Source organism: Charadrius vociferus, unplaced genomic scaffold (assembly GCF_000708025.1).
Source record: "Charadrius vociferus isolate BGI_N301 unplaced genomic scaffold, ASM70802v2 scaffold394, whole genome shotgun sequence".
NCBI lineage: Eukaryota > Metazoa > Chordata > Aves > Charadriiformes > Charadriidae > Charadrius > Charadrius vociferus.
The window spans coordinates 17,077-43,156 of record NW_009647947.1 but is presented as its reverse complement, the minus strand read 5'-3'; the positions used below and the strand labels follow the sequence as shown (position 1 = coordinate 43,156).

At 42.6% G+C, this 26,080-nt stretch overlaps 1 protein-coding gene across 1 annotated transcript in view; it reads right to left on the bottom strand.

Moving 5' to 3' along the window:
- LOC104284901 (TCR gamma alternate reading frame protein) overlaps positions 1-26,080 on the bottom strand; it is a 27,263-nt gene that overhangs the window by 480 nt on the left and 703 nt on the right. Inside the window, exons 3-11 of the mRNA XM_009883279.1 lie at positions 25,364-25,431; positions 24,962-25,243; positions 23,094-23,330; positions 20,131-20,178; positions 19,874-20,010; positions 17,625-17,802; positions 6,967-7,011; positions 1,883-2,176; positions 382-453 (exon numbers count right to left, since the gene is read on the bottom strand). Of these exons, the coding sequence (XP_009881581.1) occupies positions 382-453; positions 1,883-2,176; positions 6,967-7,011; positions 17,625-17,802; positions 19,874-20,010; positions 20,131-20,178; positions 23,094-23,330; positions 24,962-25,243; positions 25,364-25,431 (1,361 nt within the window). The remainder of the gene's footprint in view (positions 1-381; positions 454-1,882; positions 2,177-6,966; positions 7,012-17,624; positions 17,803-19,873; positions 20,011-20,130; positions 20,179-23,093; positions 23,331-24,961; positions 25,244-25,363; positions 25,432-26,080) is intronic.

The following is a 26,080-nucleotide window of genomic DNA, read 5'->3' as shown; positions in this document are numbered from 1 at the left end:
CCCCAAATTCAAGATAAAAGAAATTTATTTTGTCTGAAGTGCTTGGGCAATTTCTAGGCTGATGGAGCATCAGCTGAAGCATTGAGCATTTAACTACTTCAGGGATTTAAAACAGTGGCACTTAATGCAGGCTATAATCTAGTAGCCTGAACAGCATCTGTAGCATCCTGATAAAGCTAGGACAGCTTCTTTTTATAATCCACAACCGAAGTTAATTCAGAGTAGCACTGGAGTATTTTTAAGTTACAGACCCCAGAGTTCAAAGATTTCCTGTATGATATTTAGAAAGATCATTTTTCGTGATGTTCTGAGCATATGTAGCAATATCTAACTCTTGCATGACGTGCATCGCTTTCCCACATTTTAATACATTTTAATTACCTCTATTAAAAACGGTGCTGTTACCAAGATATGTGCTGCAGTCCTCTTCCTCAGCAGCAGTCTTTGAAGAATCTAATGGAAAGAGAGTTTAAATGCCCCAATTCAGCTTTTCTTTAATTTTAACAAACGTGAAATGAGAAATAGGGAAAAAAGAGGCAGTACGGCAATAGCGAAATGGGAAATTAGTATTAAACAACAAAATAAAGATGTTTAAGATCTGTCTGCAGAGCAGCTGTTCACAAGTAGGATTCATTTGCAGGGAGAAGTTGCAAGGGGAAAACGCTCGTAGAGAAGTGACTAAGTATTTGTTGCCGTAAGTGGGAGGCTTGCTTTTGCCCTCTCAGCAGTGTGTCCATTAGGATGTTCATTAGCTGAGTGTCTTTTATTTGGAACTGCAACCAATTTGACCACCTGATCTTGTCACTGAAGTAGCTGGAGTCTGTTTGCCTTCACAACTTACTGTTATTAAAAATGCAGAATAATTTATATTGGAAGGGACGTCAATTAGTCTGTTACTTTATGGTTGCTCAACGCTAAAGAATGATCTTGAGAAGAGTATGTCCTAAGGCTCCACTATTGGGACTTTGCTATTTTGGTGATGGTTGTTCGCTAAAATAAAAACTTTTTTGTGCTTGAAGCAGCAAATTTGTGTTTGTTGCATTGATACATGGGCTTAAAGACATCCACATTGCGTCCCTAAACCCATCCTCCATGTAAATAAACTTAAAGAATATTTTGTCAGAATGTATTTTGAAGGTTGAAATGTAATGGTTATTTATGGCTGTGCTCTCACTCATTGGAGTTACATTAATTTATAGTAAATTGAACAGACGTAAATACTGACAAAAGATTAATCTGAACAATATATGCAGCTTTTCTTAAAGATATTACTATGCTTTAAACAATTTGCATTGATTATAGGTTAATTTTTTTCCTTAAAATTTCATTGTCTTTCAGATTTTGTTTTGCATAATCAATCTTTTCACAATTAAATGAGAGATACATGGTTATTACCTCACTATTGATGGACTTTTGAGTAAGTAATATATTTAATCTCAGCCCTACATCCCCAGCAACCTCGTTTTTGACTCCTTAGTTTTTTATAGCCGTGACTAATGTCAGGGGGTGTCAGAGGGGCTTACACCTGTAAGCCGTGGGTAACAGCGAGATAATACTGTTCTCAGAAACTTCTGTTGACTGGAAAGTAACCGACTCTGCTCAGTGCAGACCTTTTGGAGCTATGTTACTTTACAGCTGATGAGGTTCAAGAACTGCTGTTTTCCTGTTACACAGTGACATTCACTTGGACAGCATAGCACAGGCTGAGTTGCTTTTCCTGGGAAAACTTTGATAGTTTCTCCAGATATGTATTTTAGTTATTGTTGTGCCAAGGAGCACAGATGCTTTCAGGAACAGTAATAGAAAGCATTATTGCTATAATTTTATTGCAAAGAAAAAGTCATATCTATAATAATACCTAGAATTAACGTGTAGTATATACCTTCTTTCGGCAGTGAGTTCTTTCCACTTTCATGCTCGTAATTGCAGTAATAGTTCTTGTCTTTGTTCTCCGCTGGTACAGTTAACCAGCTGCCGATTGAGTATTTATCCTCTGTTGCGGGCTTCCAGGTGTCTCCTTTTACTACGTTGTCTGTTACCTCCTTATTTTCTCCGTCGGTCCATGTCACCCGAATAACTTCTGGGTAGAATTTCTCAATAAGGCAAACATACATTATCTGATTTTTATGTTCCTTCTGCAGGATTTCAAAGTTTGCCGGTGGAGACTGTGGTTTGTCTGGATTGGTTATTGGAGGAAAAAAATTAACAAAATAGACAGTTGGAAGATCAGTACTATACAGCAAATAAATACACAGCCACAAAATACAAATTCTGAAGAGCAACACCCTAAATGTCTTATAAACATAAGTTTTAACTCTCTGATTTGTTATGAAATACTTAGAATGGGAATAGAAATGTCTCATGTATGAGAGGAATTCTAGGTAATAGATGAATTTCCATCCTTGAAGTAAAATTAAGTTTTTGGTGAGCTGGATGAATCTGGCATTCAAACACACTTTATATTAAATGTTATTTCAGTGGACCCAAATGGCAAGTTTTAATTTTCAGTCAAAACCAGTTACAATACTATTTAGATTAAATGGAAATAGAAAATATGACTTTTAACCTTATTTTTAAATGTGTTATTTTATCGAGAACTAAAATGAATAGAAGCTTTTATGAGTATCATATGGAAAATCAAGCTCGAAATCCAAGGACAAGACAATTCAAATATTATTGATTCTATGATTTGAAATTAATTTTTGTTTAGACAATATAGAGTCTTCCTGAGTCCAGAGCATGTTTGATCTAAGCTTTGATACCGTGCCATGTGCATGGAGAAACATTATTTAAGTCCTAAATTGTTTTGTGAACACTAGCATCTAGACTGCTTCATTCATGCTTCTTGTCAAGCAGCACATCTGGTAGAGAAAGACCAGAGTAGACTAGGTCTACTCTTTAATATTCTAATACTAGAGTAAATTAAAAAGTATCTCACAAAATATTTCTTGAGTATTTTATTAGAAAAATAAATTAATGTCTGGTTATTTACAGCCTTAGAAACGTACTCAAAAATGTTTGAAAAATCAGTTTTGAGAAACATTAAGAAATTGAGATATTGTTGAAGATATTAATATTCTCCCTTGAAACTGAGTTAGAAAACTTCAGGCAACTACATGAAAGCCTATATCCCACAGCCTTCCAGACAGTACTGCTGTCAGAAAGTGCATTTGTCTGCACAAGTCTTTGATGATCATTAAATAATAGTAATAGTTCCTGAAAGAGCTTTGTTCATTCGTTTGATTTAATAGTGCTTCATAATGTTTATGCAAAAATAACTACATGAATTTTTTTTCTACAGAATGTTAAAGGTAAACCTTTCAAATGTTTGCGGTTTTATGTCCCCCACTGCTAATTAATGAACACCTGCTATGTCTAATTAATATTTTACAATCTGATTTGCCTCTCTGGATTAAACCTTTTGTTATTAGGAGGAGTCCAAATCATCCTGATGTTGTCCACACTGAAAGGACATTTTGATATTATAAAAGTGGGTAGGAAATTTAGGAGTCTGTTTTAGTTAAGCATGAAATTCTGCAATGCATGCATAGGCTGTGCTCAAGGGCAATCGTTTTTGTCTATGCTTAACTGCAAATGAAGACTAGATACAGTTTTCAAAATTTACTTTTGTTATATATAAGGTACTGCTTTAGACTGTTTTTCTTAAGGCAGTGGAGAGATTTTAGGTGTTTGTCTTCTTACACCACTCTTTCTCTTTAGATTCCTATGTAAATCTCCGCAACCGAATTTGAGCAGCTTTTGAGATGCACAGAGTTTAAAGTGTCGTCTGGCTGAGTGGTGCGGTTTTCAGGCATTGTGAGAAAACACATAAATATAAACATGTATTTTTGTGAAAAAGCTTCCACCTTTCTTTAAACGATCTGGCTATTCTAGAGCAATCTTCTACATTGCATCCCCCCTAAAACAACTCAGTGATTCTTTGAAGTATTTCATACTTGGTGTTTAAAAACGAAGATGACCAAAGCATAAGGCTGTCTGCCTTCAAAAAGATGACCCTTATACTATGAACTTCCTCATTTTGGATGTTTGTCATTGAAATCAAGATGTGGACTGAGTTCTGTTGTACCAGAAATAAAATTGCTAACAATTTTATGGTTCTCTAACATTACTTTAGGGGTTATTTTCTGCTTCTTTATGCATCAGTCCTCCCGGGGATGCAAGATTAAACTAATTTCTAAAATTATTTATTTGTTCCAGAGTTGTATATGTTCAGAAGACCATGATGTAGCTCCTGTCCCAGTGGCATTACACTCTGCAAAGCCTCATGACTATTTCAGATGTTTCTTTTATATTTTCGAAGTTCAGTAAGTTACCCCAAGCAATTTCAGTAGGCTAAAATTTAATTGTCTAGTTTGATGTTATTCTCTTGGATTATCAAATCTAAATAGAGAGGCAGAGAGAGATGTTTCCAGCTGCTAGTTCATCCTGCCCATTTTAGAGACTTCTATTAAGATGGAATAATTTCCACCTCTGGAATTGCCAATGTCTCTACATTTACCATAAAAACACCCTAGGTGCTTAGCTTAAATGAAACACCTAAATCGTATCACAATACTGAGGAAACATACAGCTTGAGTAACTGCAACTGTGTGCATGCATGGGAGAGTCTTGTGTACAGACATAGGTAAATGGATAACAGTGGAGAACTGAATAAATTAAGTTTTGCATATATACATGTACATATATGTTTGTGTGTGGGAAAAAAAAAATATCCATAAACTGTAGGTAAGTTTATGGAAAAAAAGGATGAAAACTTGTAGAATTGGCTGTAAATTTTGATGTATTTTTGGACTGATCTGTAATGCCATTGAAATCAATGAGACTGTTTACATTGGATTTTCTGGGCAAATGACCTGATCCTTTCTGAAAAATTTTAAAGTAATGAACTTCCACTCCACTGTCTTTTTTGTTTTCACTAGCCTTTCAAAAATTTTGCTCTTTACTTCGTTAAACAGCCTTAGAAAAGGCAGGTCTTAAGAGGTACACATATCTTACGTTTTAAAAAAATAGGTAAGCACATGCAGATGTTTCTTAAGCTAAAAGCTGTCTTTTCTCTCTTATAATAATGCAGCGAGCCTGCAAAACATTGTGCAAATAAAATTCTGGAGTTAGGCTTGTAATCAATGAGCTATTAATGAATTGGGTTCAAAATGGTCTTATATATTAACTGTCAAAGGTTTTCCTAATGAAACTCCTATACAGTTTCTTTACCTATAAATAAGATTTCTAAATAAGGTCAATGTGTTCTTAAGCTGAAATTGAAGTTATCATTACTTGGATGATCCCACAAAATGGAGTAATTTTGTCTGATACTCAAAACTCCTCAGTTCCCCCATCAAGACAGTGGGACCTGAGAGAACTCAACACACTCAGCTCAGAAACAGCATTCTTGTCCTGCTTACCAGCAGCTTCAGGTACTATCATTGATAATAACATAGTATATTCCTGACCTACTGTGAGCCTCCCCAGATACCTTAAAGAGCTGTCAGCATTGACTCCAAAGCTTTTCCATCACAAAACTTAAAAAAAAAAAAGTCTTTGAAAACACTTACTGGAGACGATGAGTTTTGTGCCAGAACCAAATATCTTCTCAACCCCCCCACTGGTACATTCCCTTACAGAAACAGTTTGGGATGTTTTGGCTGGACAAGGACCAGGTTTAACAACCATCATATGAACAACAATAGTCTATTCATTTGGCTACATGAACATAGAAGATTTGAATTCAATCTCAGCTAATGCTGCTATTCCCAAAGAGCCTTTAGTAGTACGTACTTTAAATTCAGTTGCAAGCTAGTCTTTGCCATCACTTGTTTAAAAATATGTCAAAACAAACCAAAATTACTGTTGTCCAAGGCATTGATTGAACTACCATATTTCGTCTAGATTTTTTCTAGAAAAATTCATTTTTTTCTGAGATGATGCATGTTTTTGACCACATGATTTAAAAATACTCACATGCTAGACCACTGTTTAACTGAATTAATGAAAGGCAGTCCTGAACAGCCACTACTCCTCTCAAGCCCAGTGGAGGGGCATTTACTGATTTTGGGCCCAATCCTCTGCATGTTAAGGTTACCGTAAGCTGAAATGGATGCAGAATTGGGACTGTTCATCCTCAAATCCTGCTGTACTTGCCCACGCAGTACTATTGCAAATAGTCAGTACGAAAAGGAAACATCGCACGTACGTCTATATATGCTGTAGAGAAGCATCAACTTCCATCATTCCTGTGAGTATCCTTCCCCTGGGGCCTTCTGGCTTCTCCCCAGGGAAAAGCATGTGCACCTCCCATGCAATCCTGCCAACACTGAAACTAACGGCAACAGTTCCAAAGGTCCAGGATTTCCCCCCACATTTTAATTTTCTGATTATTTGTTGTCTGCCTGCAGCTAACCACTGCTGCAGTGCATCCAAGAGAGTTCAGTTCCCCTTGGCTGGAATAAATCAGCTTTGTTAGGACAAATCCATGGGGAAAGACCTTTCCCTTGACCAAACAGAGATATACAGATCTTTAGCTGTGGTTTAGAGGATCTGTTGGCACTCACAATTTTTTCCTGTACAGCACCTCTATTCCCCCTGCTCTGAGACCAAGGGGCGATCTTCGGCTGTGTTTCTGGGTTACCCTCAGCGTGCTGCTCTGGGCACTAAGCTTTGCACAAGGGAATGACCTGATGCAGCCCCAAGTATCCAAAAGAAGTTCTATTTCAGCAATTTATGGTTTATGTGAACTCCTATAGCTTACCCTGACCTCTCTTATACAAGCATTTGGGTGCTAAAGCAACGAATTCTGCTGCTGCAAAGTCCACATCACTCTTCTGTGTTATACTTTTAAATCTGTATTTTAATCTCTTATAATTTTAAAATAGCATATCACATTCCCTTTCCTCTAGATTTTGGATTATCAGAATAAAGCATATTTTCTTAGATACTAGAAAAACTTACCAGAAACAATAAGCTTTGTGCCGGTTCCGAAGATTTTGTAGTAGTCACTGTATACAAATGCTTTGCAAAAACCCACCTAGTCTCAATGTTATTAAAACCTCATTTTGTGTCCAAACCTAGCCTCATTTCCTTATCAGATATGCACCTGTTTCTTTTGACACTCTGATTTCTGGAATGAAAACCTTCCTTACAAAACGGTGTATATATGAACCTATGTTTGCTCATACAACAGATTTCACTTATGTTAGCCTTTCAGGGTTAAATAAATAAGCTTGCATGTACACAAAAACTGAGGATTTGGAATACTGACACAATGGAGGATGGAGCCCTAATTTAACAGTCAGCATTCAAAATCATGGAAAAATTTAAGCAGATCCTGTGCACCTGAGATTTGCAATTTTCTAGACTGAGACTCCTTCAGCACCCCCTGAGGTTTCTATGGAAAGCATGAGGAACAGTAAAAGTTATCACTTGGACAAAATGGGAAATAATGCATTTATATATATATATATATATATGCGCGTGTACATCTGTGTATGAATATATATCCTACAATAAGAGCCTAGTGCTGCATGCTGTCACCAATTCAAGCTGATCTTTTTGGGCCATGGCTTTAGGATAACAGAGACCACTGTGAACAGGGGAATGTTCCCATTGAAACCTGTTTGTGAACATTGCCTTTGGATACTGAATTCATCTTTGTGCCCATGAAATCCATGATATTTGAAAGCCGTTAGCAAATGTTCCTATTAATACTAATCATGGTGAGAGGCTCTCACTCTGCAGATTTCTTTTAAGCAGCCACATCTTCCCTTATTTACGTCTTGCAGCTCCATCCTTCTGCCCTAATGCTCATTTGGACTTTCAAGTCTACTGGGTTTTGATTCAGGCCTTCATGCTTTTCCCTGTTAAAAAAAAATACTAATGGAAACTAATGCATACATTGATCTTCACCATTTTGATTTAAAAGGGCAGAAGGTCACTTTAATCCAGTTTCAGGTAATGTATAAGTAAATTTAGGTATCTGCCTTTGGGCAACGTATATTTTATAATGTATAATTACAAAAAATAATTGTAGCTTTTTGAACTCTGAACCTCAATGCATTTGATGAAAATAAGGTAGATACTTCAGTAATATTTGGGAGATTGCATTTAAAGAAATCAAATGTTGCTGCCATAATTTCTGCTACGAAATGATTTCCTAGAAATGTTAGTAGCTTGTTCTTTTTATCATTTCAAAATAAGTTAGCAATATGCCTGTGAGTTGCCAGGGAGACCCAGGTGCAGCTGTAGCAGAAGAGATGGCAGAGGGAAATCAGCCCCACGCTGGCTGAGCTAGCCACTCTTCTTTTGTGCTGAAGGAAAAAAACTGGATTTGGAGAAGCTGGTTCAGTCTTTGGTTCAGTCTCGGCTTCCCTGTTGCAACCTTGTGAGTGCCTAAATTCCCTGGGAAGATACTTATGGAAGAATCCTGTATTGCCAGGCTATGTCGGATTAATATTCCCATTCTGCTGTAAGCTTCTAAAAACTCATCTACTCCACCAAATGCAAATGCCGAATGAGTCTTTTAAATCCCAGCCCTTCTGTTACCTGCGTTATTGTATGTCTTGAGCAACTTTCTTTTGGTCAGCACTAATTAAAAGAGACCAAGAAGAACAAAATCAAGTTCACTACAAGTTGATGGGAGTTTGGTTCTTTATACATTTGACTCTTTCAGTATAGATCTGGGAAAAGATTCTGCTCAAGCTCAAATCCCGATGACTCAACTGAATTAAGGTCACTTATCCCAAGTCCTGATTTTCTCTGTTTCTTTCTGTGAGCTAGTTACTGAGCTAATATTGGATAGTCACCTCTGAAAAGACGGGCTGTGATGAAATGCCTAACCTTAAGCACGAGGTAAATACAGCCCTTTTACTCTATTAATCGATCAGAAGCCTTGGCCACATAAAGACAAAATCCTCCAGAATTAGAGTGATGCCTGAAAATAATTTAAACTGTAGATACCAAAAACATGGCAACTACCTGATTAACAAGGTAAGAATTTTCACTAAAAACAACACACTTATCCTGACATGGGTATTTCTATTGAATTATAGTTATGATTTACTCCGTCTTTCTGACATAAATCACTAAAACCAATCTTTGTTTGAGATGTTAATGTAAGTTTATGTATTTAACCAGGCTTAAAACATTTGGTAGCAGTATTTCCTCTGCCTTGTGTTACTCCAGTATTATGGCATTTAAAGCACTTTTAATGGGAAAATGCAGATTTTTGTCCTCCACTTTCCATTAAAATAAACGTCTCTGCAGGAAAGGCAAAAAAACGGATCACTTCTTCATATGCATGTTATTAAGCAATATCAAGAGCATTTTGAGGTACTAATATATTTCTACTGCCAAAGTGCTGTGTACATGACAACAATAATTACGGACAAATTATTTCACTTTTACTAGCCTAATTAAAGAAGGGTTTTGGCAATGGCCATTGCATATTCCTCTTTTTTCTCTATTGGGAAGAGGTTTTGGTTTTTCACTCTTAATTCACAGCTGCTCAATTCCCTGCTTATTCCTTCAGTACAGCTGGAGGAAAGAACGGGGGCTGTGGAAACTACTACAGGCCGTTTTCCACCACACTTCCAAGGAGGAGTATGATCAAAAGTGGCTCAAAATAGCTCCTTTTCAGAAACGTTTGTGATCCTAAACCACTGCCTTACAAATACCACAGGGCTCACTGTAGGAATGGCAAGCTGGGGAGGGGAATGCTGCGCAAGGATGGTCCCAACTGATGCTCTAAGCGGACTGAGTGCCCTCTGGGACACTATAACTCTCATCTATATGACCACCCCAAGCTTCTTAGCTTATTGTATGGAAAATAGCATGTAACTTACCTGACACAATGAGTTTTGTACCGGAGCCAAACACCTTGTTGTAATAACCGATCACAGTGAATGAGGTCTTTGCAATAACAGTGCAGCTCTGTTATCTTTATATGGGTAAACAGTATTCTTTAAAGAAAGTCAGATTCGCTGTATAATTAATTTTTAGACCGTAGAAAAGTAAAAAGGGAGCAGTTTCCTAAACTAAACTAAGCTTAAAAAAAAAAAAAAAAGGTGTGGTGGTATTTGAGAGGAGGTATGTTGTTAAGTGGACGGGATTCATCTCAACTAATTTTAGTCTTTGCAAAGTTTAGACAGATGGTGCAGATTGAGCATCTTGGCTCCATCTCTGCTTTCTGGAGAGAGGCAGCACCAGCAGAGCATCTATTCGATCAGATATTGGCCAAGTAATTCGCCCTATTCGCCCAGTGATAGGACGAGGGGTAATGGGCATAAACTTGAACATAGGAAGTTCCATCTTAACATGAGAAGGAACTTCTTTACTTTGAGGGTAGTGGAGCACTAGAACAGGCTGCCCAGAGAGGTGGTGGAGTCTTCCACTCTGGAGACATTCAAAACCCACCTGGACGCTGTCCTGTGCAACGTGCTGTAGGTGACCCTGCTCTGGCAGGGGGGTTGGACTAGATGATCTCCAGAGGTCCCTTCCAACCCTAACCATTCTGTGATTCTTACACACCCCCATAAAATTGGTGAAGGTTATGCTGAGATCTGAGCCTCACAAGACCCCTGACCAATATTTTTGTTGTCAGTAACATGAAGCGAAACCCTGCATGGATTGGAATTGAGCCTCCCACTAACCAGATACACCAATTTCAGATGGTCAAAATTAGGCAAACTCTTTTCATCTCTGGTGCTTAGCTGAGCCAAATCACAGGCAAGTATCAAAGCACCTGAAGTTTACTTGAAGCAAAATAATTCTGGTAAGTATGTCAAAACATCTTGCATTGGCATTCTTCCTTAATAATGGTAATAACTGATAATAAGTGGTTTCGGCAAAAGCTAGGAAGAGAGAGCAGCCTTTCAACTATGCCTATCTTCAGACAGTTCTGGGCATATCTCATAACTCCTTTCATTTGGTATAGTCAGACATAGTCCTAGAGGAAACTGTTTTGGTGTTCAAAGAATTTTAGTAACCCAAAGGTTTGACAATTTTCTTTCAGAATGAATTAGAAATATCGCAAAGGTTGAATATGCATATTTAAAGACAAAAACATCTTTCAGTTCTCCAAATGCTGTCTTTACCAAATTTAAATTTATTTTGAAAAAGAAAATAATAATGGGGTTAGTTATACATCTGTGCTGCAATAGCTGTTGTGTTTCCCCCATTTCATACATAAATACAAACCAGTTACATTGTGTTCTGCATATGGAAATGCTGTTTAAGAGGAAAAACCTGCAAAGCATTCAGCGGGAGCTAAAATAGCGGAGCACTTCACGCAGCCAGTGTCTAACTCCATAGAAAAATGTTTCAGAAGTTAAGTTCTACATTTAGTACTTACTTGAAACAATAAGCTTAGTTCCACTTCCAAATATTTTGACATCAGCATCCCACAGTCTGATAACGCTTAGCAGTATCTCCTGCACTGCACTTTTCTTGCGTAGGCTACAGAAAAAGCCTCTTTGATTTAGAGGCTGGTGATAAATCTGGCTCAGTGCAATGGCTGAATTTTCAACATTGACTACAGTGCCATTTTTAGAAATACTAAGATTTTAGTAATGAGTAAAATGTTCAGGTTTTTAAACCCAGCATTTTCTGAGAAGAAAGCAGTGCTGTGCTTATGTTATAACTCCTAATCCTTTTAGCTCTGGGATTTCTCTAAGAAAGATCTGTTGCCTCTGGTCTGCTAGGTCTTCTCGGAAGTAACCTCTTTTTGCTGGTTTAAGAAGAAACGCAATTATAGTATGATTCCCAAAGGAAATTAAGAAAGTTGCCAAGTTATTTGTTGATTAAAATATACAGGTAAACTTTTTTTTTCCTAAGTCTCCTATCTTGCGAATAACTTATTGTGTGAAAGTACCTTAACTAAAGTTTCATCAAACTCATATTTTGAAGCCCATATTTTAAATGCAAAGTCCATATTTAAACAAAACTTACTGATGCCCATAGCTAAGTTCATGTCTTTGATAGGGATATGCTGTTGTCTTTTTGGCAAAAGGAGCTGCCTCTACACAGGCACAGTTTAATTTGAAATAGCAGCAGAGAACAGTTTTGGTGAGAGGCATGGATAACATTTTAAATTTCTCTGTAACTGTCCTCTTCTTTTTACGATTTGACTTAATTATAGTCACCTTGATAATACCGGTAAACTTCTGAGCAGCATACTGCAGCATACTGCAGGCATTGCTATATGCTTTATACTGAAAACAGCATTCATTCTTCTCATTGCGTAGCTTCACCACAATTAAGAATAATAAAAATGCAAAAGTAAACCAGTTACTTTCAGTAAGGCCAGGAACTAGAAATGTATTACATTCCAAGCAATTTTCCTTCCCAATCTACTTAGACTGAACTGCCTCTATCAATAAGAAACTTTTTGCCTATCTCACTTGCTGTTCTAAGAGTAAACTTTCAAGCAGTTCACTCTACTTTCCCAGAACAGGAATGAATTCACTCCAATATTTAAATTTCTACCTCTCCTCATTTTCCCATTCCCCCATCCTTAATAAGTATTCAGTAATTGTTCTAGAGGTGATCTCTCTGTTCACAAGGTCGATGTATTTATTGCCCATCAACCCACCCAACTAGGGCACCAGGCACACTTCACAGACAAAACATTATTTATCAGGCAGAAATTAATTTTCCTACAGTCTTTCATTCTTAATTACCTGAGAACGTGCAGGACTCTGTGAAAATCAGATCAATAACAATGGTACTTACTAGAGACAATTAGCTTGGTTCCCGTGCCAAAGTACTTGATCCAGGTGCTCCACACCATGTTTTGACTTTGCAATAAGCCATCGTGTTCTCTTGCTGTGCCAATGCTGAAGAAAATCCCATTTTTTTTTTCCCACTCAGCCCCAGGAGATGTAGTGAAGGCCTGGCTCTTGGCTGCTGGGAGGATGTCACGGATTTCAGATGTGCACCTGGTTGTTCAGCTGATACCTAATGCCCTGTGGAGCAAACCACTTTCCTAAAGTGTTGCAAATTTGTTAGATAACTCCACCACTTAATGCCTAAGAATTAGGTAAAGGTTTCTCTTCAATTTTAGACATGCAAATAGGTGCACAGGGTTGTGCATGTTAAAAAACACATACCTTCAGGTGATGATCCTGCTCTTTCCCAAAGGGGTGCACCCCTTCTCACCTGCCATGGTGTCATCAAGTAGTACTAGCATGGAGTTCATTTTTAGTTGTCTTACTACAGTTCAGCAGAGGGAAAGGGGGGAGAGCCAGCACCATAAGCATCACAAAGGCATCTGTGTGCTGCACGTTGCATTTTCTGCCCCCGGTACATGGCGATTGTCTGCCCATCTCCTGGAATGACTCCAGGCTCTGCAACAGCAGCTCACCAGCAGCTTTTCATACACTAGCTGGTGGGAGAAGGAGGCTTTTCCTTTGCACATGGGTTTCTTATAAAACAGACAAAGATAACATCAGAGGAGTCACCGTTACGGTTGATCAAACATCCTCCGTGTTTAGTTTGCCATGTAAAAGAAACTGAATTTGAGTGCTTCTGGGACCTTGTGTGGCATACCAATGTGACCTATGTGACCATACAATGGGACCTTGTGCAAAACAATGTTAAGAAACTACGATTTGTGGCTAAAGGGAGGAACTAAACTGAGAGTGAAGATCTTTCAACTGAAGTAGGTATAAGAAAAGCAATTATCTACTCTGAAGGCTCCTGGGCAGGAACATCATAATCGCAACCACAAAGCAATGGAAAGATTGATGTAGACAGAGGATGGTGCTGACCAATGTTTTTCCTGCCATGTCCTTAGACACACAGCAAAGGAGGCCACCACCATCTCACCTGCATTTGCTGGGACTGTTGGATTATGCTCATGACAGTGAGCAGCTAGGAGGTCTCATTAGAAGAAACAAAGTGAAACACTACATATTGCAGACAGCTTGTCTAACTCCCCTGTAAGATCTGGGCTTGCAATATGAGAAGGATGAAACTGAACTATAGCCATTTGGAAACCTAATATACATTTGAAATTGTTGTGTCACTTTTTCATCCCATCAGACTAATATTCTTTAATGAGTTACACTTCAATGAACCAAATGAGGAGGGTATCAGCGTACCACAGTAAAGCAAAATATTAGGGAGAGGCTTCATGGTAGAGAAAAACCTCTGTGAATGAATTTCTCAGGCATGAGTGTCAGCACTCACCCAGAGGCTGTAGCTAGGAGGGGATGCATTGTGTATGAGAGCCATGATGATGATTCGAGGGCTAGAGCACCTCTCCTATGAAGACAGGCTGAGAGACTTGGGTTTATTCAGCCTGGAGAAGACTCCGGGGACTTCTTATAGCAGCTCTCCAGTATCTGAAAAGTGCCTACAAGAAAGCCAGAGAAGGACTTTTTACAAGGGCATGTAGTGAAAGGACGAGGGGTAATAGGGTCAAACTGGAAGAGGATAGATTTAGAATAGATATTAGGAAGAAATTTTTCACAATGAGGGTGGTGAGGCACTGGAACAAATTGCCCAGGGAAGTTGTGGAGGCCCCATCCCTGGAAGTGTTCAAGGCCAGGTTGGATGGGGCTTTGAGAAACTTAGTCTGATGGAAGGTGTCCCTGCCTATGGCGGGGCAGTTGGAACTTGATCATTGAAGTCCCTTCCAACCTAAACCATTCTATGATTCTATGAGACATAAATATGAAAAGTTGTTCTTAACTATGGAAAGCTTTTCTCTTTGATACTTGCTTTAGTAACTCTGTTTCCAACTTTTTGGCTGATTAAGATGCAACACCAGTGAAACACAAACAGTGAACAGCAAGAAGATTGGGAAAGGAACTGATACAACTCAAAAATAAAAAAACATCAGAACTGCTCACCTCCAGATCTCAGGAGGAATACATAGAAAATTTTCCTCCTCCAACTACTACCAAATTTTAAGCAAAAATAACACTCCTTCTCCTTTGCTTAAAATTTTGGAAACCTTCAAGCTAAAGCTCTCTATGTTCCATGTTCTTTCTCAGGCCAAACCCTTTGAAGAGTTCCTGTACCATGCGCTGACCTATTTCCCAGAACAACACCACCGAATCATGACCCCTTTCCATTACAACTAGTTTGCTGACATACTGGAGCAAAAAGGAGAAGGTGGAATGGAGAGGATGGGTTAGGTATTGCACCTCCACCGTTCCCTTTGCACTGTGCAGCTGCTCAGTGGACATCTCTGTCTTGTGGCAGCTGATGCTTCCAAGGTGTTGGTCAGCACCGAGCATGTCCTGCTTCTCCAGAGCCTGTGCCTGAGGCCAGGCAGCTCATCCCCGCTAGGAGATGTGAGGTGGGATCTTTCAAGTTGTTTGTGGTTGAGACGCTGAGGGAGTATTTGTCTCGGGGATCTCAGAGTTCCTGCCACGGTGACGATGCCAGTAGGCGCAATAGTAGGTAGCAGTGTCATCTGGAATGACATCAATTATCGTAAAAATACACAGTTTCTGTCTAGAAACTTTTTCAACCCTGTACCTGTGTGCTTGGAAGCCCGCATCTACTGTTGTTTTCCCTGCAAAGTAGAGAATTCTCTGTGGACCATTATTCGCCTTCTGTTAATACCAGTGTATGCGGGTGCCATCAAAATTTCCAGAGACTTGTTTGAAATGACATTCCAAGCGTACACTGCCTTTAGACTTGGTGATGGACAGAGGGCTCTGCATGGGAATTTCTTGTGCAAATCCATCTAGAGAAAAAAAAAAACAAACAGAGGAGAAATGATGCCGTCTGGTGGAATTCAGGGCTTTGGGAAGGTGCCTGTTAGCAGAGCCCTGTGTGCCTGTGAGGAAAGGTAAGGAAGTAAGGAAGGACTTACAAGACCAAGCGGCGGTGGCCACAAGCGCTGCCAGCAGCAGCATGTTTGCTGTCACAGTCTGCTGTCGTTGAGAGTCAGGAGAAGGAAACCAGCCCTGGTGCAGACTGAGCAACACTGCATGGGAGGAGGGGACTCCCTCAGATGGCAGCTGGTGACACTGTGTGTCAAGCTAGAGGAACGTGTTCCCTGAGCTCCTGAGGGGAGCAGTGGGGACAGAGGAGTAAGTGAAGGGGAGGGGAGGGGAGGGGGAGACTCCTCGCTGCATGGAACTTTCCTCTGTGTTCTGTGGATGGCTGTTGTGAAGTTTGGGAAGTGCTGGTCCCCTTTGAGACATCCGGAGTGTGCTAGAAGTTGTGAAACCACTGGAGATGGGTCTCTTAATGGTCCACATCAATTTTACTATCACAAAATGGGCATAGTGATGCCATATGGTCCGACGAGATGGGGTGTGGTTCAGAAAGATTTCTGACACCGTGACAGGACTACGAGGGAAGGGTCCCTGAGAAAAACATCAACGCTGACTGCAGCACTGCAAGTACAGTGGTGATGGATGCTGGTAGCCACTGCAGACGGAAGGCAGAAAACAACAAAATATAAGGAGGATTCACTGAACTAAGAGGAGACTCCTTGGAAAACTGCCGTGAGACCCTATAAATAAAGACAGCATGTGAGAGTACCAATTCCTGGCTGAGAGCTGTGCATCCCACCACTGACTAGCCCTGAAGGTACCAACGGGATTCAGTGAAATCGGTGAGCGCTTGGGTGCTTAACTTCGCTTTGTGTTTAAGCCTTTCTGGTGTTCAGTGTTTATTTGCACCTAGTCTGATCTTCTTTCTAAAGTCCCATAGCTCATTCAGGGTGATGGTCCAGCATTCCAGGTATCCAATTAAACCCTTCATCAGGAAAAGAAATGCTGAGGAGTAGGCACATAGCTAAAGGCTAAAGGCACAAGGTGAAGTCATTCCCCTCAGGCTCTTCTTTGAAATGCTTGCTGTGCACAGGGCCTTAACTCACTGCAAATTTGAAAAAAGGCCATCAGAATCGAGAGTTTCAACACATCTCCTACCTTCCAGAAAAACCCTGTTTATCCAATTTGCCTTAACAGGAAATGAAAGAAGAGGGTGGTTATAAGCAGCACATCATCAGCTGTGGTAGGTAAGAGACTGTAAACCTTGATTTAAATTGCTCCGTGTGGGATTTTGTGGTATCCAAATTAGGTCAACCATATTTCCAGGGACTTACAGCAGCTCACACGGAGGGCAACGAAGACTATAGTGGGGACCATGGAAAGCTTTTTCTTAGAAGTGCTAGGCGGTGGCAAGCATACCGTTCCCACCACCAAGGTACCTCCTTCAGCGTGTTGTCGCTCTTTTACTGCCTTCTCTTTGCTAGGGGAGAGCAGTGGCTGGACTAGAAATTCAATGCAATGTTTGCTCCCCTCAAAGGCCAGCAGACTTCTGCCACGGCTATGCAAACAGCACCAAAGCAGCAGGTGGGTTTCCAGTGTTTATGTGCTAATTCTTAAGGCAGTGAAGACTTCCTTTGTCCTTAAAAGAGTAGATGTGTGTTTGAAGACTGGAGTGATAATGACCACGCAGACTTTGAAAAGGAGAGTTATGCAGGGTTCGCTGCTCTTTTTGGGTAGCAGGAAAAGGTTTGGCCTTTCTGCAGCTGATACCAGATGGAGCGAGAAGATCAGGGGAGTTGCACAGTTACAACCCTGTGGTTCAGACGTTGAGGGATGGGTTTTTTGCCTTGATGATCTTTGAGTTTCTATCACAGTGAGGGTCCCAGTAGGCGCAGTAGTAAGTAGCAGCGTCGTCTGGAATTACATCGTTTATTGTAAGAACGCACCGTTTCTGGCTAGAAACTTTTTCAACCATGTACCTGTGCGCTTGAAAGCCACTTTCAACTGAAGCTTTCCCTCCTGAAAAGAACAGGAGCCTCTCTGGAGCATTACCCTCCTTTTGTTGATACCAGTGTATGGGGGTGCCATCAAATTTATCCCCTAATGATTGAAGTTCACATGTCATCCGTGCACTTTTTTGGAACTTGGTGATGGATACAGGGCTCTGCACGGGAATTTCTTGTGCAAATCCGTCTAGAAAAAACAAACAAACAAAAAAAACAACAGAGGAGAAATGATGCCATTATGTGGAATTCAGGGCTTTGGGAAGACGCCTGTTAGCAGAGCCCTGGGTGCCTGTGAGGAAAGGTAAGAATATAAGGAAGGACTTACAAGACCAAGCGACTGCAGCCAAAAGTGCTGTCAGCAGCAGCATGTTTGCTGTCACGCTCCGCTGTCTTTGAGAGTCAGAGGAGTGTGAAAGGGACCCGAGATGGGGACAATGTTGTGTGGGAGGAGCAGGTGACTCTCTTGAGGAGTCTTCCGCAACAGATCTTCTGTGCGCAAGCAGATGGGCACATTTGCAGAAAACTCTCCCAAGTCTAGACAAAAAACCTAAAATGTCTCTACACAAAAAGCTCATGGTATTGTGGGGATGGTTCCTCTTCTAACAAGTCAATGCTGTAGCATCTGGCAGCAGTTTAAGGGAATGGCTGTAGGTGCTGTCCCACGCAGCGCAGTGATACCATCTGCTGACTTGGTTGTCCAACTCGTGCACCAACAGCATGCAGGTGTCTTTGCTTGTGTAGATGAGACATTTCTCTGGGGGGAAACCTGTATTCCAATTAATATCAGAGCTAGAAAGGGTGCTATAGACCAGTGTCTCTGGGTGGGGAGTGTGTCCCAGGTGACATTTGGTAGCCGTGGAGGTAGGTGAACTGTGACCCTCCAGTTACTCTGCAGGTAAATTGGAGAGTGTCTTGTGGGAGTGGCTGGGCTGGGCTGGAGACTGGCTCCTGGTGCAGGTGGAGGGCCCCGAGCACACCTGGAAGGAGAGGATGCATGAGGGATGAGGCTGCAGCAAGAAATCCTCATCCCTGGGGACATGGGGGCATCCTCAAAGCACTAATATCTTGTCCTTGAGGAAAAGGGCCTCAGCTCTCCTCCCTGCTTCTCCTGGCAAAGGCACATGGTGCTGCACAGTGTGTGGGCCGTATTGCACACATTTCTCAGGCATCGCATAGGAAAATCAAGCCATGTGTCCACGAGTCATCTGCAAAGTGTCATTTGAGCTTGGGACTTGGGTAATAGGACATTGCTGATAGTAAACTGCGTGATTAGGCTGGGGGACAAAGGCAAGTGTGACATAAAGCCAAGAAGAAATATATTCTGACACCATTAAGAATAATTAACACATACAAACCTTACTTCCAAGGCAAGAGACAAGTTTGGAGGGTTTTCAAGAAGCCCATCATATTTCTTAGTTCTGCCACAGCTCCTTGGAAAAGGAAATTCAGAGATGCTGGGAGAGTTCAACCCTAAGAGAGACAAAGACATTAAGAAATAGACTGATACCACCAAAAAGAAGCAAAAGACTTGGTGAAGAGACAAGGGATGTTTTTTTACAGCGTTGGCTTAATTTCCTTTTAAAAATGAGGCAGAGAGGGGTGTGTCAATGGCTAAACCATTTCCCATTAAATAAATCCCTACAACTAGTTTGCTGACATGCTGGAGCAAAAAGGAGGAGAAGGTGAAATGGAGAGGATGGGTTAGGTATTGCACCTCCATCGTTCCCTTTGCACTGTGCAGCTGCTCAGTGGACATCTCTGTCTTGTGGCAGCTGATGCTTCCAAGGCGTTGGTCAGCACCGAGCATGTCCTGCTTCTCCAGAGCCTGTGCCTGAGGCCAGGCAGCTCATCCCCGCTAGGGGACGTGAGTAATCTTCAAGTTGTTTGTGGTTGAGACGCTGAGGGAGTATTTGTCTCGGGGATCTCAGAGTTCCTGCCACGGTGACGATGCCAGTAGGCGCAATAGTAGGTAGCAGTGTCATCTGGAATGACATCAATTATTGTAAGAATACACAGTTTCTGTCTTGAATCTTTTTCAACCCTGTACCTGTGTGATTGGAAGCCCGCATCTACTACTTTTGTCACTTTAAAGTAGAGAATTCTCTGTGGACCATTATTCGCCTTCTGTTGATACCAGTGTATGAAGGTATCATCAAAATCTCCAGAGAAGTCTTTGAAATGACATTGCAGGCGGACAGTCCCTTTAGACTTGGTGATGGACAGAGGGCTCTGCATGGGAATTTCTTGTGCAAATCCATCTAGGAAACAAAAAGTGGAGAAATGATGCCATCAGGTGGAATTCAGGGCTTTGTGAAGATGCCTGTTAGCAGAGCCCTGTGTGCCTGTGAGGAAAGGTAAGGAAGTAAGGAAGGACTTACAAGACCAAGCGGCGGTGGCCACAAGCGCTGCCAGCAGCAGCATGTCTGCTGTCGTTGAGAGTCAGAGGAGTGTGAAAGGGACCGGAGATGGGGACAGTGTTGTGTGGGAGGAGCAGATGACTCTCTTGAGGAGCTTTCAGCAGCGGATCTTCGGTGCATAAGCAGATGGGGCACATTTGCAGAAAACCCTCTCCAGGATGGCAAATGCCAGGAAAGCCTGTGAGTGAGATCGGCTCCAGCCGTCTATCGGTGTGTGAAGGTTTCAGCCCGGAGGTCACCCCGGTGGGTGGTGAGTGTGTGCCTTCACCCAGAGGGGTGTGGAGAGGTGTACAGTGTCCAAGCGGGCAGGAGGCATTTCCCCATCCCCTCAGGGACCTTCTTTTGCTGCTTCAGCTTAATCACATGGCTGTGGCACGCTGAAGGGCCTGGGATGCCCCTGTGCTGGTGCTGCCCTCCACCGAAGCAGCTTGATGCCACCATCCTGCAGCAACGGGGGCAGCTGCACCACAGGGTTGTGCCTCCGCTTTGGTTTTGAGTGTGGCAGGAAACGCACAGCCGCAGGATTTCAGTTTTGAAGCTCAGATGAGACGCAAACACCTCCTGGAGGGAAGACTGGAAAAACCTAAGCGAGCCCTGTGAAGGCTGCTGTCAGCAGCCAGAGCAGAGGGGCATCTTGATGAGCGGGGCTGGTGCTGCAGGACGCTCCCCCGTGACTGGTGAGCCAGTGCTGCAGCTCGCTTGGTGCGAGGGAGATGAGCTGCTTTGGCCTCCCTCCTGCTGACAGTCAGCCACGTGCAATAAGCCGATGGTAAGTACATGTTGCTAACGGGTTTGGAAAGGTGCCTGTGAGCGCAGGGCTCCACGGAGAGGCAGGCAAGGAGAGACACCTGCCTCTGTGTGGTGGCAATGGAAGGGACCCTCGTCTTCTCAATAAGTCACCGTGGGAAAGTCTACTTCATTTTCTGTCCAGCCACCCTGAGGGCAGTGAGGAGGAGCAATGTCTTAATGACTCTCAGGTAGAACAAAATGACTAGGCGGTGAGTGATAGCAAAGTGACGAGGAAGAAAGAAATATGAAACAGACTTGAAGGTGAAGGGAGGAGCAGCAAGGAAAAGGTCACTCGTCCCAGCAGCATCCCATGATAGTCTCCTGCCTGGGCAACTATAGTTAATCAGAATAAAAACTGTGTTGGTATTGTATGTTGCGGACCTGAAATGAAGCCCCTGTTGCCAAAACCTACCAGGACGTGTATAAAACTGTAGCAGTACACTACAGTTGTTCTGGTCACACAAGCAGAAACGTGTCAGGCACCTGATCCCAGATGAAGATGAAAGGAATATGGTAGCGACTGGGTCTCACACAGTTAAATGTGTAAATTACAGAGACTGTCTAGGTTTTGTACGGGAGCTTTCTAACACAGCAAGGAATTACAGATCAAACGTGACGGTGTCTATGCCAAGAGGACACTGGCAGGAGCTGGAGTATTCTTCAAGCAAATACCTCTCCAGGTTCACATTATCACCAAAGAGGCTTGTCACTGATGAAATGGTCAACATCCACTTTGCAGATAGCTTCATTACCTAAAGCTATCTAAGGAGCCCCTTTGTAAGGCCATGCTGACTATTCACAACCACCTTCGTGTGTCTGGAAATGGTTTCCAGGATTAGTTGCTCCCTCATCTTCCCAGCGATTCAGATGGCCGTAGTTCCCCAGGTCTTCCTTCTTGCCTTTCTTGAAGATAGGAGTGACATTTGCTTTCTTCTTCTCTTTAGGAACCTGTATGGATTGCTGTGACCTTTCAAAGAGAAGGGAGTGGGGCTTTGCAAAGGCATTGGCCAGCTGCCTCAGGACTTGTTGGAGCATCCCATCAGGTGCCATGGACATACTTATGTTCAGTTTAAGAGCTCACTAACTTGGTCTTCCTCCGCCAAGGGTTTGTCTCTCTTGCTCCAGTCTTCCCCTCTGGTTCCAGGTGCCTGGGGTTCCTACAAGCTGGTCTTACAGGTGAATACTGAGGCAAAGGAAACATTGAGTACCTTGATCTTTTCCATGTCATTAACCACCAGTTTCCCTGCCTTATAAAGCGGCTTTCCCTAGTCTTTCTTTTGCTGCTGCTGATGGACTTGTAGAATCCTTTCTCATTCCCTTTTACATCCTTTGTCAAATGCAACTGCATCCAGGCTTTTGCCTTCCTAAACGCATCCCTGCATGGTCCAACAGCAGCTCCATACTCCTGCTGGGTCACCTGCCCTCCTGCATCTCTACTTGCCAGGGGCATAGCACGTGGCTGAGGATTTCAGTTCTTGTCCTGGACACATAAGGTGAGAAACTATGACCATAAACCTGGGTTTTCTGGGCTGTTGTAGGAATATGTGGTGACTGAAATGTAAAGGAAGGCAAAAGAAAGATGTGAAGGAGGGTGTGCAAGATCATCTGGCCTTCTCTCCTTCTTTTATATTCATGTCTCTTTTTGTGAGAGAAAGGCCTGCAGGGATGGTGATACTGCTTGCTCCAAGGATCCTAACAGAGAAGAGAAATGTACAGCTCATATTTGTTCACACACACAGACAGGCCATGAGTGCTTTCAGTACAATCAAGCCTTCATCTTAAGAGCAAAGTTCAATATATTTTTACGCTCAAGTGACTGGGGCTATCCAGTTTCTGGATGTTACAGATGTGTGTGAGTACTGAAACGATACACTGATTGTTAACGTCATCTATTTAGCAGTTGTCATGTTATATTGCTCTTGTTCTTATGCTGTTGCATAAAATCATGAGAGAGGGGTTGAGGAGGGAAGTACCTGCATTTTGGCAGAGTTCAGAGTTTGCGGTTCAGAGTGCCAACCAAGTGCTTTTTTGTACGGCTTATCTTTGCCCATCTAACACTGTGATGCCTTGATAAAACCAATGTGCACAGTAGTAAGTGCCAGAATCCCTCGGGGTTAAATAATCTATCGTGAGACCGTAGAGAGGCTCAGTAGGGTGCTTCCGAACTTGAAATCTCCCTGTATCATGGCTATCATCAAAAGTAGGTGACTGTCCCGACACATACAGGATCCTCTTTGGCGGCTGGCCGGGAGGCTGCTTGTACCAGTGCACGACATCTTCGGCGCTCATTCGGCATGCCAGGCTGGCAGAGCTGCCACTCACCTTCCACTGCAGCTCTGGGGTTTGCACCGGCACTGCCTGCGCGTCTCCACCTGCAAGGGGAAGCGGAGAAATTGTGTGAGGGGAAGAAACCCTGTGAGTTTGGAGCCAGGACCAGGTTCTGCGCACACGGGAAGGAGAAGGGAGAGGAAAAAGGTCTTACAGGACCACAACGAAGTTGCAAGAAGGACTGGAAGCAGCATCATGCTGCCTGTGCGGGTTAAACCTGGAAATGAAATAAATACAGACAGGAAGGTTACAAAGCCCTTCAGGTGGAGAAAGCGTCAAATCACTGGCAGGAGGAAATGACTCATTTGGCATATCCAATGGTCGTTCTTCAACCTGCTACCGTGGACTGGGTTAAATTTACTGCCAAGCTAAAGCACAGCAGTAATGGTGTACAAAGGACTAAAATACTTAATTTGAAATAATTCCTCTTCATCTATCCATCTATCCACTATGTTCCTCTCAGACTTACCTGCTGAGCACACACATAAAACCTCCAGTTGTTCAATCTCTCCCCTCCCAGGGATGTTCTCCTCTCCTCAGACATCCCAAAGCCATCCCAGAAGCACGTTTCACCAGACCTTCCTAGAACATACTGTTACAATGAAAGAACAACAAAAAATCATAAGTTCACTGTCTTGGTACTTTTTCTATATTATCTTGGTACTTTTATTAATAGTCACATTTATTGTGAAAGCCAGAGAGGAAGGTCTCTTCCAAGGCTAAACCAAAACTGCCAGAAGAACCTGCAGCGATGACATTTTCAGAGAAGATGTCTGGCCCTGTAGGAACATAGGTAATGACCCTCAGATGGGGGATGGACTGCCACAGAGGAGATGAATTGATGCGCTCGAGGGGTAACAGGCACAAACCTGAACATAGGAAGTTCCATCTTAATGTGAGGAGGAACTTCTTTACTTTGAGGGTAGTGGACCACGGGCACAGGCTGCCCAGAGAGCCTGCAGAGTCTCCCACTCTGGAGACATTCAAAACCCGCCTGGACACCGTCCTGTGCAACCTGTTGTAGGTGACCCTGCTCTGGTGTGGGGGGGGGGTTAGACTAGCTGATCTCCAGAGGTCCCTTCCAACCCTGACCATTCTGTGATTCTGTGATTGTGTGAGTTGTATGAAACACAAGGACATGGGATTGAGAATACCATTGCCACTTAAGTTAAATTTCGCTGTAGCTCTGCTCCCAGCTGTCAGGCTGAGCAGTGCTGTGTCACCATTTCCATAGGTTCCGTGCTCTAGGTTGAAGCTTTCTCTTGTAATTGGTCTTCACAATCCTTTCTTGGGGCCACCTTTTCAGGTGTTGCCCAGTGGAACACATCCTTGCCTATAACAAGGGGTCCTAAGGGGTATCAGCTTTATCAGCAGTCATCACCATCATAACCATTGAGATAGGAGTGACCAGGGATGAGTGCTCCTTTTCCCCAGCACAGCACATTATACCAGCTGAGTTGGAGCATGCTGCATTTCCTTGCTGTTCTCTTTATCCTTTCTTTATGCTTGCATAGTCAGCAGAAACCCGTGGGGATGGTTTAGAGACAGGAAAGCGCAATTCTGGTTCTGTGCATCTGGCGGAAGGCCTGCCGCGGAGGGCACTGGCAGCTTTCTGTACATGCTGCCTGTGGTCTGCTCGTGCTGTGGGACTGCCAGTAGGCACAGTAGTAGGTACCTTCATCGTTGGAGTTGACGTCATTGACTGAGAAAGTGCAGACTTTTGTACTTTTGAAAGAAGTATACTTGTTCTTGTAGGAATCATCATCGTAAGTAACTTGTCCTGGTCCAATATACAGAATCCGTTCGGGACCTTTGTGGGGTATATGTCGGTACCAATGTATATACACAGACTGGAGGTCAGATATGCCCTCGGCTACACAGTCAATCCATGCAGTTTTCGTTTGCCCTGTGGTAACAGACACTTGCTTCTGCTTTAGAAGCACTTGTGCTTGTCCATCTAGAAAGAAGGAGAGAAAACAGAACAAGCACTCTTAGCCTGCTATTCATTCACACTCGTAAATACGGGGTGCCTCCCGCCACTGCCCCGTGCCATGCCATGGTGACACGGGGAACCTACGAGACCAGGCTGCAGCCAGGGCCAGGAGCGGGAGCAGCAGCATCCTGAGGGCTCTTGCTGGCATCTGCCTGCAAGAGGAAGGCTACAGCTCTGCCGGCAGGGATGGAGGGCTGCAGCTGAGCAAAGGAAATGACTCACTGGGGCATCGTCTGGCGAGGCTGTCGTCAGCAGCAAAAGCCACTTGACTGAACCCTGCTAAATGTTATCAGCCTGATTATGGCCTTACACAAGTGGCACAAACTCACCTACTCTCTCTCTCTCATGCACACACACACACTTACTTTAACTTGTTTACAGAGTAATTTTATAGTCTGAAGCAAATTTTACCCCTGCTTTTACACTAGTTGAAGTCTGCCAAACAATGCCGGAGGTCAGATGCTTTTTCTCAGTTCCATGTGCAATCAAAGGGAAAAAAAATCAAGACACAGAGCTTAATGAATTTGAGGGCTTTCAAATTACTGCCCACCACACAAGTTGAGTGCCAAAGGCCAGGAAAATACACAGCAGCCATTTGGGAGCTCAGAAGAAGTATTGCTGCACTTGTGCCTGCTTCTTGTCACAGGTAAGGCGAGATGCTACACCCCAGGGTGGCATGTCCAAATGCTGGGTGTTCCACAAAGAGGCACAAACACATTAGAGCTCCCCCAGGTTTAGTTTAAAACAAAGATGAATAGGGCAAGCAAAATATAGAAATTATCCTGTGCAATGCAAACTTGT